The sequence below is a fragment of the Suricata suricatta genome, chromosome 8 (genome assembly GCF_006229205.1).
Source record: "Suricata suricatta isolate VVHF042 chromosome 8, meerkat_22Aug2017_6uvM2_HiC, whole genome shotgun sequence".
In the NCBI taxonomy this organism is placed as follows: domain Eukaryota; kingdom Metazoa; phylum Chordata; class Mammalia; order Carnivora; family Herpestidae; genus Suricata; species Suricata suricatta.
This window is the reverse complement of record NC_043707.1, coordinates 111,481,941-111,501,546: the sequence shown is the minus strand read 5'-3', so window position 1 is coordinate 111,501,546 and position 19,606 is coordinate 111,481,941. Positions and strand designations below refer to the sequence as shown.

At 37.5% G+C, this 19,606-nt stretch overlaps 1 protein-coding gene across 1 annotated transcript in view; it reads left to right on the top strand.

Moving 5' to 3' along the window:
- The first annotated feature begins 1,856 nt into the window (after nucleotides 1-1,856).
- Nucleotides 1,857-19,606, top strand: part of RLF (rearranged L-myc fusion) — an 82,426-nt gene continuing 64,676 nt past the window's right edge. Inside the window, exon 1 of the mRNA XM_029947843.1 lies at nucleotides 1,857-2,125. Within this exon, the coding sequence (XP_029803703.1) occupies nucleotides 1,892-2,125 (234 nt within the window). The 5' untranslated portion in view covers nucleotides 1,857-1,891. The remainder of the gene's footprint in view (nucleotides 2,126-19,606) is intronic.

Sequence of the window (19,606 nt, the reverse complement as noted above, 5' to 3'; positions counted from 1 at the left end):
TTTATTTTGAGAGAGAGAGAGCGAGAGACAGACAGACAGAGAATGAGCTTGGGCAGGGGAGGGGCAGAGACAGAATCCCAAGCAATCTCTGTGCTGTCAGCATAGAGCCCAAGGCAGAACCCAATGCCAGGCAATCTCATGAACCATGAGATCATGACCTGAGCCAAAATCAAGAGCCAGTTACTTAACCAACTGAGCTACCCAGGTGCCTCTAAGAGGCCAGTTTCTGGAGCAGGCTACTTGGGATTGAATTCTGGGCACAGTAATTTCCACGTTCTATCACTTTGGTCAAGTTACTTAAATTCTCTATGTCTATTTTCTGAATTATAAAATTAAGGTAATTGCATAAGGGCACATGTACCCCAATGCTCATAGTGGCACTTTCAACAATAGCCAAATCATGGAAAGAGCCCAAATGTCCATCAACTGACAAATGGATCAAGAAGATGTGGTTTACAAGAGACTCTTAAATACTGAGAACAAACTAAGGATTGATAAGGGGTGGAGGAGAGGGGAAAATGGGTGATGGGCATGGAAGAGGGCACCAGTTGGGATGAGATTTCATATGGAAACCAACCTGACAATAAACTATATTTAAAAAAATAAAATGAGGGTAATCGTAACATTTCATGGTATTGTTCGTAGGATTAAAGGAGTTAAATATATATAAACCCTTATCTCAATGAATATCAACTAGTATTATTATTGTGTATTGCTGAGTCAGAGGACATGTATACATTTAATTTTATTGTGATTACCAATTAATGCCTCCACTAGAAATTTCTAAGTTCCATATTCCTAAATCTAAAACATGGTAGTAATTTAAAATTTCTGCCAGTATAATGGGTATGAAATTACACATACATAACTAAGTTTATTTAATCTCTACACCCAACATGGGGCTGGAACTCATAACCCTGAGATCAAAAGTCAATGCTCTTCTGACTCATCCAGCCAGGTGCCCCATATATTGCTTTAATTCGTATCTTGATGATTACAGTGAAGTTAAACATCTTTGCATGGGTTTATTGGCCATTCATTTTGGTTTTTTGGTGAACTAGCTCTGTATATGTTTTATTTACCTTTCTACTGGATTGTTTGCTTTTTTCCTTTAGATTTTGGGAACTTTTTTGGATATTAACCTTGGTGGTTATATATATGAATACCATCTAGTTTTTGCCTTGTCTTTCTGTTGCATCTTCTAAAACTTCTGTTGTTACAGAATTAACTAATTTTTATGCAGTCAAATCTAACAATATTTTCTCACACGGCTTGTGCTTTTTGGATCTTATTTAAGAACTTCTTCCCTATTTTGATATCCTAAAGACATATTTCCTGAAAAATATTTCGAGGCCTGTAATCCATCTGGGATTTATTTTTGGATATGGTTTAAAGTAAAAATCTAATTTAATTTTACTTTTCTCTTATTGAAAAGCTTGCCTCAGCACCATTTCCTGTAGAGGTCATCCTTTCCCTACTGACTTGTAGTGCCCATTCTTATAATCCATCTTCCCACAGACCTAGTCTTCAGAACCTTTGCTTATTTTCTTTCTACCGGGGATACTTTTCTCTCGTTCTTCAGATCGCAGCTCAAGCGTTATGCCCCTCCTATCTGGGTTATGTCTACATGTATGTCCGGCTCGGTGACCCCGTGACTCCAGAGAATCTGGAAAGGCTGAGAGAAGGAGGTGTTTAGCCAGCGGCCGCCAGGCCGTTGTCAGGGCGGCTGTCGAAAAGGCAGCCGAGAGGAGGGGCACCCAGAGGCCCAGTGACGGAATCCGGCCCGCGCCCGCGTCGCCAAGGAGTGCGTCACCACGTGTGGTAGGACGGGGGCGGGGCCAGGGCTGAATCACGTGGCTTGGTTGCCTACGCGCTGCTGGGCCGTGGGAAGATGGCGGACGGAAAGGGAGACGCCGCCGCCGCCGGGGTCGGGGCTGAGGCTCCGGCAGGAGCCGGAGCCGGGGACGGAACCGAGACTGAGTCCATGGCTCAGGGTCATCGCCCTGCATCTCCGGCGCCGGGAGCCCCGGGACTGCGACCATGTCTGTGGCAGCTGGAGACAGAGCTGCGGGAGCAGGAGGTGTCGGAGGTCTCATCTTTGAACTACTGCCGGAGCTTCTGCCAGGTGAGGGGCTGCCTGGCTGGCCGAGGGCGGCGGGGTGGGGAGGCCAGGGGGAGAGGCCTCGGATCGGTTGCCGCAGCCAGGGCTGGACTGAAAGGCGCCACCTCCGTCTGTCGCCGCGCCCCCGGGGCCGGGAAGGCCCAGCTCGGGGAGCTCGACCGCTGGCCCCCCTTCACCGCTGCCCGACTTTGGCCACCGCCAGGGCGGGTTGTGCTGGGCCAGGCTGAGAACCCCGAGGGCGCCGGCAGCTCTCTGGAAGGGCCGTGCCCTGTCGCCGTTGCCTGTCCCCCTGCCGGGTGGTTGGTTGGAGCGCCATTGCCTCCAAAGAGATTGATGGTTCGTTCCTGCTGGGAGATCCTTTTTTTGAGAGCAGATCTCCAAACTGGAAAACCTGAGTTTTCCTGAATAATCCGGAGATAGGTATTGGGGCCAGAGACTTTTCTTCGGAGTCAACGTCATCTGGGCCCCTACAAGGTCTGACAGTTGGCTTTGAAAGGCGTCTTTGGGCTTTCTGATTAGTGATTGCGGAGCCCATTGGTGGTTGTTTTTCCCCCCTTTTTTCCTATTTAATTAATTAATTAATTTATTTTCGAGAGGCGGTGTGGGGAGACTTTTAAGCTGTTCTTCTGCTTCTTCTGTATTCCTTTGAGGATTGTGCTATCAGCAGTGAGGCTAGCGAGCCTTGTGGTGGCTATTAGGGTCTTTTGAGTAGAAGAGGATTGAGAAAGATGTGGAGTGTGGTCTGTTGGCAGTGGTATGATCGTTTCTGTGCCGTAGTGGGTCCTAACCTTGGTTACATACCTATCGATTGGTATGTTTAGTTTAGTAACCATGGTCGCTTCGAGATTTTTGTCTGTAAATTTAAAGATATGCCACTATTATTTCTACTCCTACTGTTGTATCAAGTTTCAGGGCCAATCCTGTGCTCCTCACCTGGTGTATCTTGGAGAATGCAAAATAATGGTAGTATGTTGGTACTTGGACTCTTGATGAGTACTTGAGCATGCTGAATAAATTGCGCTGTTGCAAAGTTGTAATTTGAAAGGACAATATGCTCTCTAGTCCGGTGGAAAACAAAAAATAGACTTGCTGTCTTGCCTTTCTCTTTCCTCTTTGCTGAACCAGAGACACCTTATCTCTTTGAGTGGAATTTTGTTTATGTACTTTTTTTCCCTATACATTGTATCATTAATAGTTTTTATGTCAACCTGCAGCATTTCTCTGCACTAGGAGGTGTTGAGGTGTAATTGTTCTTTGCTTCCATGCTAGTAGTGAGCATCGGTACTTAAAACGCACGTTTATTCTACGAACTTTTACTGACTGCATTGGATGGTGCCAGGCACTTCATTGAGTGCTGAGGAAACGTGAATAAGGCAGCACTTAACCCTTGAGGAGCTTACAGTTGGGAGCAGGTGGTAGACATAACAGTATTTCCAAACAGTTTTGGTAATGATGGAAAAGGAAGTGTTGTAGAGACAGTGGTTGGGGGATAGCCTTCATGGTACATCCTAATGGAACAACAATTAACTTGTGAAAATAAACTAAAAGTTTAACTGTGGGCTGTAGTAAGTACTTAGAAGTAGCTGGGAGAGGCCTTTTTAGATAGGGTGGTCCAGGAAGGCCCTAAAGCTGAAAGGATAAAAATGAGCCTTGGGACTCTTGGGGGAGGGGATGGGAGCGTTTGAATGCCAAAGGTAGAGATAAGACGGGAAAATTGAAGCTTTGGGAGACTGGGGAGCTGATTGGACAGGTGTAGTGGGGAGGACGGCAGGAGAAGAAATGTGGGTTTGGGGAAGTCTTCTAAGCTTGAGTTATCTTCTTAGCAAGATAGCAAGAATGGATGTAACGAGTTAAATTGAAGCTTGTCAGAAAATACCCTATGTACATCTACATATCTATCTATTTTGCTTTATGCCTCGTGTTTGTAGCCCTCATCTCATTTTAACTGAATGTTTTAATGTCTTGAATCTTGGTGACACCTAGAAATGTACGGGCACAGAAGAATTTAAAAAGGAAAGTGCTTTTGTAATTTGTCTTTTCTGTGAAGATTTCCTTTGGCCTAAGGTTTTTCCCCAAACACTTTTTTGAACTAATAAATAAATTAAGAAAAGATGTCCCTGTAATAATGATGTGTTATAAGAGGAAGCACATTGGATTGGGAGCTAGTTGGGTCCTATTTGTGACTCTACCACTTATGAGTTAATAACCTTGAGCAGACCGTGTCTGTGGAATTAATTTTGTTTCCTGGCCTTTACCTCCTTATGATGCTTTATACAAACTGTAGAATAGAATGTTTATATACAACTCTTCACATTATTTGTCACAATATTTTTGCCACATTTCCCCCCAAAAGTCCAGATAAAATCAATTCACCATGTCCTTGTTCATCAAATACAAAAAAAAAAGTCAACATTTTGTGATGAAGGAGGAACAATTTCACCATTCAAATTTGGTTGAATAGCTCTTGGTTTCACATTTGAAAGGCAGAATAAGATTTATTCATCCACTCTTTGTGGTGTGCCCAACTTTGCACTAAGTGCAGGAGACAGGAACATGCCCTCTAGGAGCACTCAATGTGTAAAGGTAGCATCATAAATGCCTGGTTTGTGCTCTCTGGGATACTTAACTGCCACAAAAGTATTTTCATCAGGTATTTAGTTTAGAAATGTTCTAGAGATTTATATTGTACCAAGCATCCCTTCTGCAACAGGCTGGGACCATATTCTCTCCAGCTCTTGCAGTACTTTAAAGAAATGGCTCCATTTTTGGAATTGCACCAAATCGAGAAATAAACCAACATATGAAAGGATGGAGAAACTTGTCTCATTCTGGGCATGTTTTCAATTTTCAGAAGTTTGTGAAGATGATAAAAATGAAACTTGAGAAGTAATAGTTACTAAGAAAATGATACTTAGATCAGCTTGTATTCAGTGAATGTTTGTATTCGATGACTATGGCATGTGGCTTTTCCCTCAATTCCTTTTCTGAAAACATTGTCTGCCAAACAGTATGGATGAGATTAACTCCAGAAAACAGTCTTTCTTTGTTTTGTTGAAAAATTGATGGCTATCTTCTCAAGTTTTTGCTATATTTTGGAAATCAAGATTACTAAAGTTTTACTACTGGTAGTTCTATTTGTAACAAAATTTGAAAGCTTTTTAAGTAATATTAACAGACTTGAAATTATTGGGTTTAATGATTATATTTTGAGAATACCAGGCAAAGTAGTTTAGTAAACCTTGTTTGTATGAAACACTTAGGTTCTAGACTAATAGTGACTTTATAGATTTTTAAATGTTAAAATAAGTAAGTACTGCATATATTTCAGTTTCTCCTGAATTAGTGATTGAATGCAAAGGGTCTCCTGGTTTCACCATTTAAACTAGCTGTGTTACCTTGGGTACATTATTTTCTTTAACCCTTAGTTTTCTCATTAGTAAAGTAAATGGAACAATGATAGTACTTACTATTATCTATGTAAATATATTGTTTATGGACTAAATAAGACAATCTAAAAAACAGTGTTCCCGGAATTGTCCTGACTTTCCAGATTTCTTAGCCTAAGAATAGAAAGTCTTCACCCCCTTGCCCCCAGTTTACTTTTCAGCTTTTACTTAGCCAATCCCATCACCATAATCATACTCTCTCATTCTGGGGTCTTTTACTTGGAGTTCTTGGACCAAAATATGATCTTATTTTTCCTGTGATTAAAATTTCTCCAAGTGCATTATTTTCGGAAAGCTGATTTTAATTTTCATTTGATTCCTCAAGATCCAAGATCATATCAGGTATTCCGTAAATATTTACCAATTGATTGATCTCCAGAAGGATACTTTAGTAGCAAGATACCAAGTCATTAAGTATTCTTCTATGTCTTTGCCTTTCTTTGTGCTGTTCTCTTCTTTTTCTCTCATTTTCTATATGGCAAATTTTCCTTGTTTAGGGCCCAGTGCAAACACCATCTCCTCTGTGAAGCTTTCTCTGATTTTTTTCTAGATTTCCTCTTAGATGTTTGTGTTCTCTTGACACTTTGTACATGCTTTTAACTCTTTTCTTGCTGTCACTGTCTTAGTCCAGGTTTCATAAATAAGATCCTATCAGCAACAACCTCATCACTGATTCCCCTTGCTTTCTGACTGGCTTTATCTGCAGTCTGTTTTGGTATTCTTTCTGAATTGTAAACATAATCTCGTTAGTCCCTTTGTTCTCTAAAATTCTTAAATGGTTTCTTACCCCAAAGACTAGCTAAAATTCAGACTTACCAGCCTTGCCTGGCAGGCAAAACCTTTTAGAATTTGGACACTGCCCCTCCCTTCCCCACTTCCCACCTTTCCAACCTCTTTTTTTTTTTTTTAATACCTTTACTATAGTATTAGTCTCTAAGTCTGCCTAATTAACCTAGGGTCCTCCCTTCTCCCATCTGCCTATTTATCCTTTGAGACCAGCTTCAAACATTAAGTCTTTCAGAAGTGTTTTATGATTGTAGCAGACAGAATGAGGTGATTCTCAGTGTACTCCAGAAGTATCTTGTATATAATCGTGGTACCTGAATAGTTGTTTCCATGTTTGTCTCTTGAATTGGCTAGCAAATGAAGAGACTTTTTTGTTTTTGTCTTTTAGTCTTTTTTGTATACTTGGTACCTAGCAATTAATACAATGCCTGGCACATAAAACTAATTTGTTGAGTGAATTATATTGTAGGACTTCATGATATACTCAAGAGGTTAGTACTTCAAAAGGAACACTGATGTAAAATCTGATGGAAAAAGCAACTTTATCATAAGAAATTACTTGTAAAGGAACAGGATAGATACTTTGCTCATTTCTTGGAGCTGTACTTGTGAACTTAGCCTACATTTTTATAATATTATATACATTTACACCTGTGGAATGAGGAGTAGTGTTGTTGGAGGGAGAAAATTAGGCATTGTAGTATTGAGGAAGAATTACCAGCCTAGTAAGACAACAGTTTGAAAATGTTGAGATGGGGAGGATCAGTCTTCCTAACTCCTTGAGATTGGTGACCATGAAAACTCTCTTGAGATTTACTTCTCATTCATTTTAAAGAGTTTGTAATATATTATTTTTTCTTTTTGTGCATGCTAAATAGAAACTAGATGACTGGTAGTTATAATGGCATAAACTAGCTTTGCACTGCATATGACCAAAACATAATTATAAATGTGACCTATGAAGCAGTGGGAAATATGGATGTTGTCATTTACTTGGTACCACCCAGTCTCTTTTATACTAGTGATTTCTGTGTCTACCTGTGCTTCATGCTCTTCTGAACAATTTTAATAAAAAAATCTAGAAGCGCCTGGGTGGCTTGGTAGGTTGAGCATCCGGCTTTGGCTCAGGTGACGATCTTGCGGTTTGTGGGTTCAAGCCCCGCGTCGGGCTCTGTGCTGACAGCTGGCTCAGAGTCTGGAGCCTGCTTCAGATTCTGTGTCTCCCTCTCTCCCTCTGTCCATCCCCTGATTGCACTGTCTCTCTCTCTCTCTCAAAAATAAATGAAAAAAATATAAAAAAAAAATCTAAATAGAAAGCACCACTTATTTCAAGGCTGCAAAGGCTTTGGTCAACTAAAGTGTGCTTTGTTTACACCTAGTTCTAGGCACCTGTCACCTCTCCTTTGACTATCTTATCTAAAACAACACTTCCCCATCTTCTTCAGCTCCTTAACACTGCTCTATATTTCTCTAAATCACCGACTACTATCTGATGTCTGTGACAAATATGTGTATTTGTGTGACTCTGCACCTGGAATGTAAGCATCAAGAAGGGCGTGGACTGTTTTGTTTTACCCAGTGCCTAGAATTGTTCCTGGCACTTAGTGGGTACTTAGTCAATATCTGTTGATTTTTTTATCTCCTTCCTTCCTTAAATCCCTGACTAGACTTCTTTAGAGTAACAATCTTATCTTTCTTTATTAAGAAGTTGGGACATGTTTTGATCAGCCAGTCTATGCTGCTTCCGAGCAGGGGTCAGGTCTTATTGTCCTTTGTATCCTGGTAATTAAAGAGTAGAACTTAATTTTATTTATGTTTTTTTTAATGTTTATTTATTTGAGAGAGAGAGAGAGAGCGAGAGAGAGCGAGAGAGAGCACGTGAGCAAGCGAGCTTGCGTGGGAAAGGGGCAGAGAGAGAGGGAGACCCAGAATCTGAAGCAGGCTCCAGGCTCTGAGCTGTCAGCACAGAACCCGATGCGGGGCTCAAACTCTTAAGATCGTAACCTGAGCTAAAGTCGGAGCTTAACCAACTGAGCCACCCAGGCACCCCTTATTTGTGTTTTCTAAGAATTTCCCATGGTTGCTTATATTCCACAAATATCTAAAGAGTTTTTCAACAGGGTTTGCTTAGCCAGCTTGAAACATTTATTTTTGGATATGGTTGACATCATACTGGAAAACTTGACCATAAATAAGGGATCGAGCAAGATGGTATACAAAAATAGATTCCTAAAGCTTTCGTTGATCACTAAAGCCAACATATAAACTATTATATGAAAAATTAGAGGGATTATTTATTTTTTTATCAGTCCATGTCTTTCAACTAATCATCTTTTATATGCTGAGCACTCAGGTAGATGGTATTATTTTCATTTCATAGATAGAAAACTGAGGCTCAGGGAAATTAACTTTCCCAGGGTCACACAGCTAGTAAGCTGTGGCAGAGTCTTCAGATTCCAAAGTCCATGCTCTTTTTCCTCTATCAGCATTTCCTAAACTTGTTTTGTTCCATGAGTTATATGTATTAGTAAGTACTTATTGAACTAAGGATTCTCTGTTCTTATAAGCTGGGATAAGTTGGGATAAATACTTTTTTTTTATGTGTCTTATATATATTATGATGCATTTTGAATCTCCCAGAGAGACATTAAGTGTTATGCAGCATTTGCCAAACTTAGCAGGTCTGGGACAGTTAATATTTTGCCATATTCTAAACCTGATATCATCCCCAAATCACGTTTTTTTTTCATTATAGTAAAGCAAAACACTATATGGAAGAGTGGATTGTTTTACGTTTCTACATACCACTGAATTTTGATTCCCTACTTTCATCCTAACATGACTGCGAGCTTTTTATGAAAAAAAATTCCCTCCAAAGTTTTTGCAGGTTTTGAATTCTACTTATGGTCCCATGTGAAAAGTATTTCAATTTATTATAATTTTTTGGAAATTGAAAATGAATACTATTTTAGACATATCTTGAGTTCAAGGTTATTCATCTAGGTTTACCTTTATCTCTGCAACATATCTGGCTTGGGAACTAATGCATTTGTTTATTCTCACTTTTGTGCTTTGAATTCTTTAATTTTTTTTAATGTCTTTCTTGTCCTTTTGCGGGGGGATCTATTAGCTTAGTGTGCTGACATTTGATTTCATAGTATTTTTACTCCCAAGGAAATAGCCTGAATGTGTCACATTAGCCAGCACAATAATGCTTTATTAATATGGACACATGTTAAGAATTATTACTGGATATATTGGAATGAATGGCCTAGCTTGGGAATTGCATTTTTGTGATACATGGTTACAAAAAATAGGCGTATTTTTATTTGTAATTTCATTTTGTTAATTTTTCTTTCTCACTGTGAATACCTGGGTGTATTATTCTGATTTTTAGAAAAATATGTATATAGTATATGTGTATATATAAAGATTAAAGTAAAATTATTTGGGTATAGTTGACACACAGTGTTACATTAGTTTCAGATGTACAGCATAGTGATTCATCTTCTCTATATGTTATGCTATGCTTACTACAAATCTTGCTACCATCTGTCACCATACAGTGCTGTCATAGTGTAACTGAGTATATTCCGTATACTGTGCCTTTTATTCGCATGGCTTATTCATTCTATAACTGGAAGTCTGTATCTCCCATCCCCCTCACCCTTCTTTACCTTTGCCCTACCCCCCTGCCCTCTGGCAACCATCTATTCCTTGTATTTATATGTCCGGTTCTGCTTTTTGTTTGCTCATTTGTTTTGTTTTTTAGAATCCATATAGGTGTGAAATCATATGTTATTTTTCTTTCACAATCTGCCCTATTTTAATTAGCATAATATCCACTAGGTCTCTCCATGTTGAAAATAGCAAGGTCTTATCCTTTTTTATGGCTGTGTAGTATTCCACTGCATGGTATATGCATTTGTCTGTTAATGGCCACTTAAGTTGCATTTATGTCTTTTTTTTAAATTTTAAAATATTTATTTTTGAGAGAGAGACAGAGCATGAACAGGGGAGGGGCAGAGAGAGGGAGAGACACAAATCCAAAGCAAACTCCAGGCTCTGAGGTATAAGCCCAGGACTCGGTGTGGGGCTTGAACCCACGAACTATGAGATCATGACCTGAACCTAAGTTGGATGCTTAATCGACTGAACTACGCAGGCATCCCTATATTGTAAATAATGCTGCGATAGATATAGGAGTGTATATATTTTTTTGAGTTAGTGTTTTCTCCTTAGGTAAATATCCAGAAGTGGAATTATTGTATCAAATTGTATGTCATTGTTTTTTAAAGTTTATTTATCTTTGGAGGGGGGGCAGAGAGAGAAAGGGAGAGAGAGAATTCCATGAGAGATCATGAGCTGAGCTGAAATCAAGAGTCCAATGCTTAATCAACTGAGCCACCCAGGCGATCCCTGGATTAAATGGTACTTCTAATTTTACTTTTTGAGGAGCCTCCATACTGTTTTCCACAGTGGCTCTACCAATTTACATTCCCAGTGTGTATAAGGGTTCTTTTTTCTCCAGCATTTATTATTTGTCTTTTTAATTCTAGCCATTCTGACAGATGTAAGGTGATATCTCATTGTGGTTTTGATTAGCAGCATTTCTAGAGATTTTGAGCAATTTTTCATGTGTCTGTTGACTATCTGTATGTTTTCTTTGGAGAAATGTCTGTTCACCTCCTCTACCCATTTTTTATTTGTATTGTTTTTTGGTGTTGAGTTGTATAAGTTCTTTATGTATTTGGGATATTAACCCTTCATCAGACATATCATTTGCAAATATTTTCTCCCATTCAATAGGTTGCCTTTTTGTTTTATTGACTTTTTCCTTTGATGTTTAAAAGAATGTAGTCCCTGTAGTTTACTTTTGCTTTTGTTTCCCTGCCTTAGGAGATATATCTAGGAAAATGTTGGTGGGGCTGATGTTAGAGATATTAATGCCTGTATTCTTTTCTAGGATTTTTTGTGGTTTCAGGGTCATATTTAGGGCCTTAATCCATTTTGAGTTTTCTTGTGGTCCAGTTTCATTCTTTTGCATGTAGCTGTCCAGTTTTCCCAGCACCATATACTGAAGAGACTGTCTTTTCTCCATTGCATATTCTTGCCTTTTTTGTTACAGATTAATTGACCATATAAGCGTGCATGTATTTCTGGACTCTTTATTCTGTTCCATTGATCTGTGTATCTCTATTTATGCCAGTATCATACTGTTTTACTACAGCTTTGTAGTATTGCTTGAAATCTGGAATTACGATACCTCCAGCTTTGTTTTTCTTTCTCAAGATTGCTTAAATGTTGGAATTTTTAATTGTACAAGCAATTCATGAATACATTCTAATTGTAAAAAAAAAAATGGAACAATGTAAAAGAAGAGAGTAAAGGATGAAAAATGTCACATATACCCTAATATGTCAGTAATACGTTTTTCTAGGTTAATAGATTTCTTAGGTTAACAGTTTGGGAATGTATACTTAGAGAATTTTTCTATATATGTATATATTTTTAGAAACATAATGTCGAGCTTATATATTGAAACTTAATATATTGTAGATAATCTATTTTGTGGAATACGTTTACTACTTAAAAAATAATTGCACAACATTCGATTGAAAACTGCCTTGATTTTAAATTCTGCCGGCAGCAAAACTTTCAACACTCTTATTGAAAAAAAAATTAACTATAAGAATATATAATGCTACAGGAAGGAAAACATAAAAGCCCTCTTCTGCCCTCAGTCCCTCTAAGTCACTCCTCAAAAGAGTTAAATCTCTTGTGTATTCTTAAAATCTCAAGTACTCTTCTGTGATTTATATTGTAACTTAATGAGAGCAATTTTCTATATTGACACACTTTGAGCATGTACCATAATTAAACCATTGTGTTCTTTTTTATTGTTACCATAAATAAGGTTGCAGTGAACGTCCTTAAACATCAAACATGGGTTATTTATAACTATAGCATAAATTCTTGGAATTGAAATTACTGTATTAAAGAGGATGTTTATTTTAAATTTTGGTGGCTACTAGCTGACAAAAAGTTGAATAGGTACTTCTATCAGTAGTTTGGGAATCCTTGTTTGACTATATCCTTGCCAACTCTGGTGTTATTAAACTTTTTAATATTGCCCAGTCTGATAGTGGCAAATAATTGCCGTCATGCCATTTTTACTAAGTTCATTTTAAATAGCATTTGCATGTTTTTCATGTGTATTAGATATTTGAATTTTTTCCTGTGAGTTTTGTCTTTACTATTTTTTACATAACTATATTTTAACGTTTTATTGGTTGAAAGTCATTGCAATTTGATGTGTCTAATCATTGAATATATAATGGAATCTTAAGATCCCATGCTGCTTTGGGGTTCTCAAGTACCATAGAGAGTTGCAGCCTAACCTGAAGCCATTGGAATGTATGATACAAATTAGTGGTTGATTGTTGCTGTGAGAAGTTTGTCAGTGTACTCATTTCCAACAGACATTTATTGATGTTTTATAGGTCAGTTCTCCTAGGCTCTAGGAAGACAAGTCATAGCTGAATAACTGGAAAAACCCTAGTGCTTTTCATTAGCTAAAATTTTCTTATGTTGTTATTTTTATGTTATCAAATAAGATGCGGCTGAATGTATGTATGACCTTGGCCCAAATCAGTTTGTTTTGGGGGCTTCAAATTGCTGCTTAAATGAGATGATCTTTAAGGTTTGATTCTCCTTAGAGATTATATAATTCCACTGAAAAATATTTGCTAAGGATTATTTTCTAAGTCATATCCAAACTTTGGTCTTGTGTATCATTATTGAAGTAAATGGATAATGTTTTATTTATGCAGTACCTGTATGTTATAAGCAATCACAGAAAAACTTAAAAGCAATGAGATTTTTGAAACTTATTTAAATAAATGTTAATATTATATTTCTGCCCTCATGGGTTATTGCTTATCTCTCAAGGGTAAATGTCTATCCCAAATGGAAACCACTCTACTAATTTGAACTGAAGTTATTTGTTTACATTAGTTATGTTTACTATCCTTATTTGGCTTTTTTCTTCAAAGTGAAATCTTGATTTCAGTGTTTAAGGGTCTTAGTAATGAAAATGTTAACATCTAGCACAAATTATCCCAGAAAGTTCCAACAGTAAGTGTGAATACTTCATCAAATTTGGTCAGTGTTAATGTTTTATTGTCTTATGACATGGAGAACATATCCAATAGAAAGTAGATTTGAAGTTAGGAGATTTCACTCTAACATTCTTGTGATTTTAAAACTTGCCTTGGATCTCTATTCTTACCTCTAAAATTGGGAATAATAGAAAGCTCCCTGATTGGTGGTTGTGAGCATCAGGTGGGCAGTACAACACTGCCCTTAGCATAACTTTTGGTAGCAGATAGGTACCTAGTATATCAATTTCTTTATATCCATTTCATCACAAATAATGTTTTAAAGAAGTATTTCATGTAGAGCAGCTTTCCATCATTTTCCTGTCAATGTACAGCCCTGTTAAAAAAAAAAAGTTTCCTAGATGATTATAGAGTATTTGCTAATAGAGTTTTAGATTCAGAGAGCCTCTGCTGAGCTTTGTAGACTGAAGTGTAATTTACAGTAGACTTCTTTTATGTTGAAAAAATATGGATGTCCTTTGGGATCCATATATAGTTGATATAATGGATTTGACCTGTTGGAACTAACAGATCATTCTATATAAAAATTTCTTTGATTCATTTGACCACTGGTTTTAAGTTGGTTTATTGTTTATCTTTTAAATTATATATTTCATATCAAAAGTGATTTGAGGGGTGCCTAGGTGGCTCCTTAGTCAGTTAAGCATCTTAGCTTTTGATTTTGGCTCAGGTTGTGATCTCATGATTCTGAGATAAAGTCCCAGGTCAGGTTCTGTGCTGGCAGCATGGCGCCTCCTTGGAATTCTCTCTCATCCTCTCCCCTCTCCCCCTGCTTGCAATCCTTCTGTGTCTTTCTGTCTTTCTGTCTCTCTTTCAAAATAAATAACTAAACATTTAAAAAAAATGATTTGAATTTATAACACATTGGATTTGAGTCCCTGAAAAAAGGTGGCCATGCTTTGATAAATATGTTTGAGGGAAGAACTTCAGAAGTTATTTAGTTCACTCCCTTTTCCAGCTTAAAACTTTTAAGCGGAAACTCCCTCTCAGTCTAGGATGTTAGCTGAGGATAAGAATAGGCGATATTATTAATAAAATTTGAAACATTGACATGTCTGTTTACCACCAAACAAAATTCATGCTTAGTGTATCATTAATCAGATGTGAACACCCTTCTTAAAAATAGGATTTAAGCATTTCCTTTTAAAAATTCCCAGAAGAGCAGTTTGGTTAACATTATGCTGCTCTCCTCCTTTACAAGGATTTGAATGAAGCAGTAAGAATTTGGGACCAAATCTACTTAGTTGAATCTGTTTTACTATACATCATTTCACTCTCTTCAAAGATATATATCTGAGAAGCTGTATTAATCAAACTTCAAAGATAAGTTAGCAGATACTTTAATAATAGTGTGAAGCCTCAAAAGCAAGTAATTACAGAACACCTGCTATATACTACTCAGTATGGTGGATTCTGGTCTACAGTGATGACAAAACAGATGTGGTTCTTGCCTTTTGGGTTTATTGTCTAGTGGAGAAGATACATTTTTGTATTATGTTTGCTTACTGATGCAGTAGAACAGTAGTCAGTGTTTGATAATATATATTTATCCACCTTCCACTTAGTTTGTACTTAAGAGAAGTATAAGTGAAACAATTCTTAGGCTTAATTATTGTATAATAATTTTGAGGTCTAGTATAAGTGGTTTTGAATATACAACATTATTTCTCTTTTCCAATTGGTATAAATTATTAAGAAATGATTTTTCATGCCACTTTTCTATAATCAGTCTCATTGATCTTGGTTGCCAAATTGAAAATTTGAAACAAGTATAATTTTAAGAAGGGAAGACCTTACTAATTTAAGAGGGAGTAGAATGCCAGAAATCTTTTATATTTTAGGTTTGGAAATGCCAAAAAATAAATATCCTTTGAACATCCCACAACCATAAGAGAATTAGAAAGCTTTTGTTTGTGTACATAAGGCATTTATACCAGATTATTCATAGGGGTTATTTGGCGGTGGGGAATGGGAATGGAATTAGATGGAATACAGTTGTGCTTTTTCACTCCTTAATTGCATACAAAATTTTAATGTGGTGGAATTGTAGGTGCATTTTACTTTTTTGTTGTATTTCAGTATTTTTTCAAGTAAAACTTAAACATGATAAAGCAGTGCTTATATGTATTGATAGGAAAGGATATCCAAGAGGTTTTTTTTTAAAGAAAAGAATATTGTTTTATTTTATAAAGCAGTGATATATAGAAAAAGTTTTGAAAGAATTACTAAAATGTTATGGTTACATTTCAGTCAAGAATTAGTGGAGCATCCACTTTTCTTGTGTTTTTATACAGTTTGTACTTAAGCTGTTAGCCTTTTATTATATTTCAAAATATTTTTTAAATGTTTATTTTGAGAGGGAGAGAGAGCATGAGCACACGAGCAGGGCAGGGACAGCGAGGGAGGGTCCCAAGCCGGTTTCATGCTGTCAGCACAGACCCCTATGTGGGGCTCAGTTCTACAGCCGGGGGATCATGGACTGAGCTGAAACCAAGAGTTGGGTGCTTAACCAACTGAGCCACCCAGGTGCCCCTCAAAAATATTTTATTTTTAAGTAATTTTTACATCCAACTTGGGGCTCAATCTTACAAACGGAGATCAAGATATGTATGCTCCCCCAACTGAGCCAGCCAGGTGCCGCTGTCTGTTACCCTTTCAAATTAGTTTTCATTTTATCCTGTTTCTTCAATACTTTGTTTCTCTCCCTTCTCTTTGTTTCCTAGCCCTTGTGTCTTTTTCTTATTTTGGATCTGTAGCTTTCTGAGATCCCTCCTGTCTTGTTTGTGTTAGGCTGGGTGTAGGAATCTAGGTTGAAAATCAGTTTTGCTCAGAACTTTGCAGCATATGTTAAAAATAAAATATCTCCAACATACAAAGCAGTAAAGAGTGTATTAAAATGAACATAACCTAAGGACTTTAATAGTGGAAGCTACCTATGTACCCTTTCAGATTCGTCTGCCTTCTACCACCATCCCGATTTTGGTATTTAATCATTCTTTTGTGGGGTGCGGGGTGCCTGGGTGGCCTGTTTGATTGAGCATCTGACTGTGGTGCAGGTCATGATCTCACAGTTTGTGGGTTCGAGCTCCACGTTAGGCTCTGTGCTGACAGCTCAGAGCCTGGAGCTGGTTTCCAATTCTGTGTGTTCCTCTCTCTCTACCCCTCCTCTGCTCATGATCTGTCTCTGTCTCTCAAAAATAAATACATGTTTAAAAAAAATCATTCTCCTGTGTCTCTTTACTTAGTATTTGTGCATTTTAACACATTTATGTGTTTTTAGCTTTGCTTAAATGGTGTACTATATTCTTCTGAAGCTTTTTATTTTTAAGGGAGTGAAAGAGGGCACAAGTAAATCAACATAATGGAAAAATAAAATAAATGTAACAATGTTTCTAAGATTTATTTATATTAGCATGTATAGCTTTGGTACATTTGTTTTTCAGTGGTGTATAGTATTTTATTATGTAAATATATTATAATTCCTCTGTCCATTCTTTTATTAATGGATTTAGAGGCATTTATTTTTATTTTAGTTTTTTGTTTATGTTTTTTGAGAGACAGAGTGTGAACAGAGGAGGGGCAGAGGGAGGGAGAACAGAATCCAAAGCAGGCTCCAAGCTCTGAACTGTCAGCACAGAGCTTGACACAGAACTCACAAACTGATACATGGGTACAAGAATTTCTTTAGGGTATACGCTTAAAGTGGAGTTGCTGGGTTCATATATAGAGCTGCCTTCAACTCTAATACTGCCGAGTTATTCTCCAAAGTATTTGTAGCAATTTATGCTAGTTATTAGTGTATGAAAGTTAACATTGCCCCATATTCTTGCCAATACTTGGTGTAGTTAGTTAAATTTTAGCCATTCTGGTGGGTGGACTCTGGCATCTCATTGTGGTTTTAATTTGTTTCTTTTTTTCTGTTTACGTGTAAGGAGTTACCTGTTTAGTTATATATATTGCGATTCATATTTCCTCTTCTGTGAATTGTTTTTTCTTATTTTTTGCTCATTTTCTAGTTTGGGTTATTTGTCTTAAAATTTTTTTTTTATGTTTATTTTTGAGAGAGAGAGAGAGAGAGAGAGAGAGAGAGAGAGACAGCATGAGTAAGGGGGGTAGAGAATGAGGGAGACACAGATTCCAAAGCAGGCTTCAGGCTCTGAGCTGTCAGCACAGAGCTGGAGGCGGAGCTAGAACTTACTAACATGGGAGATCACGACCTGAGACAAAATCGGAAGCTTAACCCACTTGAGCCACCCAGATGCCCCTTGAAAAAAAAATTTTTAAGATTTTATATTTAAATAATCTCCACGCCCAACATGGGGCTCAAACTCAACGCTGAGATCAAGAGTCTCATGCTCTACACAGACTGAGCTGACTTTGTCTTTTACTTTATAGTTTTTATGAAATTTTGTATAATGAAATGTGGATCGTTTGCTGGTCATATATCTTGGAATTATCTTCTCTCCAATTTATCTTTTCATTTTTATATATTTATGCACATAATTTTTACATTTTTTACAGTAAAAATTATAAATCCAACAACTGAAATGTAAAATATATTTTAAATTATTTTTATGGTTTTGTGTACTTCTTGGCCCATGTCTTTTTTTTTTAAGATTTTATTTTTGGGGTGCCTAGGTGGCTCAGTTAAGCCTCCACTCCAGCTCTTTTTTGTTTATTTACTTTTGGCGGGCGTATACACACACACACACACACACACACACACACACACACACACACGGTGGGGGGGGGTAGAGAGAGAGGGAGACACAGAATCTGAAGCAGGCTCCCGGCTCCACTGATGCTGGGCTCAAACCCATGAACTGTGAGATCATGATCTGAGCTGAAGTCGGATGCTTAACTGACTGAGCCACCCAGGTACCCCTAGCGTCTGACTCTTGATTTTGGCTCAGGTTATGATCTCACAGTTGTGAGATTGAGCCCCACGTTGGGCTCTGTACTGAGTGTGGAGCCTGCTTAAGATTCTCTTTCTCTCTCTGCCCGTCTCCCCTGCTTGCACTGTCTCTCTCAAAAAAATGAAAATAAATTTTAAAAAATATTTTATTTTTAAATACTCTCTACATTCAACATGGGGCTCGAACTCACAACCTTGATTATGAGATCAAGAGTTGTATGCTCCACCGATTGAGCCAGCCAGGTGCCTCCTGGGCCATATGTCTGTTTAAACAGCTTTGTTGAGGAACACCTGGATGGCTCAGTTGGGTAAGCATCTGACTCGTGATTTGGGGTCAGGTCATGATCTCATGGTTTGTGGGTTCCAGCCCCATATTGGACTCCATGCTGTTAGCACAGAGCACACTTGAGAATCTTTCTCTCTGTATCTCTCTGCCCATTTCCTGCTCATGCTCTTTCCCTCCCGCTCAAAAATAAACAAACTCAAGAAAAACCACAATCTTTATTGAGAAATAATTGACATAAATTGCTTGTATTTAAAATGTGCAATTTGCTAAGCTTTGCCATATCTAAACACCTGTGAAGCCATTTACCACAATCAAAATAATATATCCGTCACCCCTGGAAGTTCCTTCCTACCCCATTGCAGTCCTCTTTCTTTCCCTACCATCTTTCATCTTCACTCAACTCTTGATCTGCTGTCTCTGTAGATTAGATTTGATTTTTAAGAATTTTATATAATTCTTTATAAATTATGCAGTGTCTTAGGCTTCTTTTACTCAGAATAGTTAGAGATTCATGTTGTATGGAATTACTAGTTAATACATTTTGTTGCTGGATAGTCATTGTATGGTTCTATTATGATTTGCTCATTCACCTGTTGATAGACATTTGGCTTGTTTCTATTTGTTAGCTATTACAAATAAAGTTGCTGTGAACATTTGTGTTTATAAGTCTATGTGTGGACAAATGCTTTCTCTTCCTCTTAGGTAAATACCTAGGTGGAATGGTTGTATCACATGACAAGTTTTTCAGAGTAGTTGTATCATTTACATCCTCAGCAACAATGTATGAGGGTTCTAGTTTTCTACCTCCTGATCAACATTTGGTGTGATCAGTCTTTTTAATTTTAACCATTCTAAAATTAGTGATTGCTC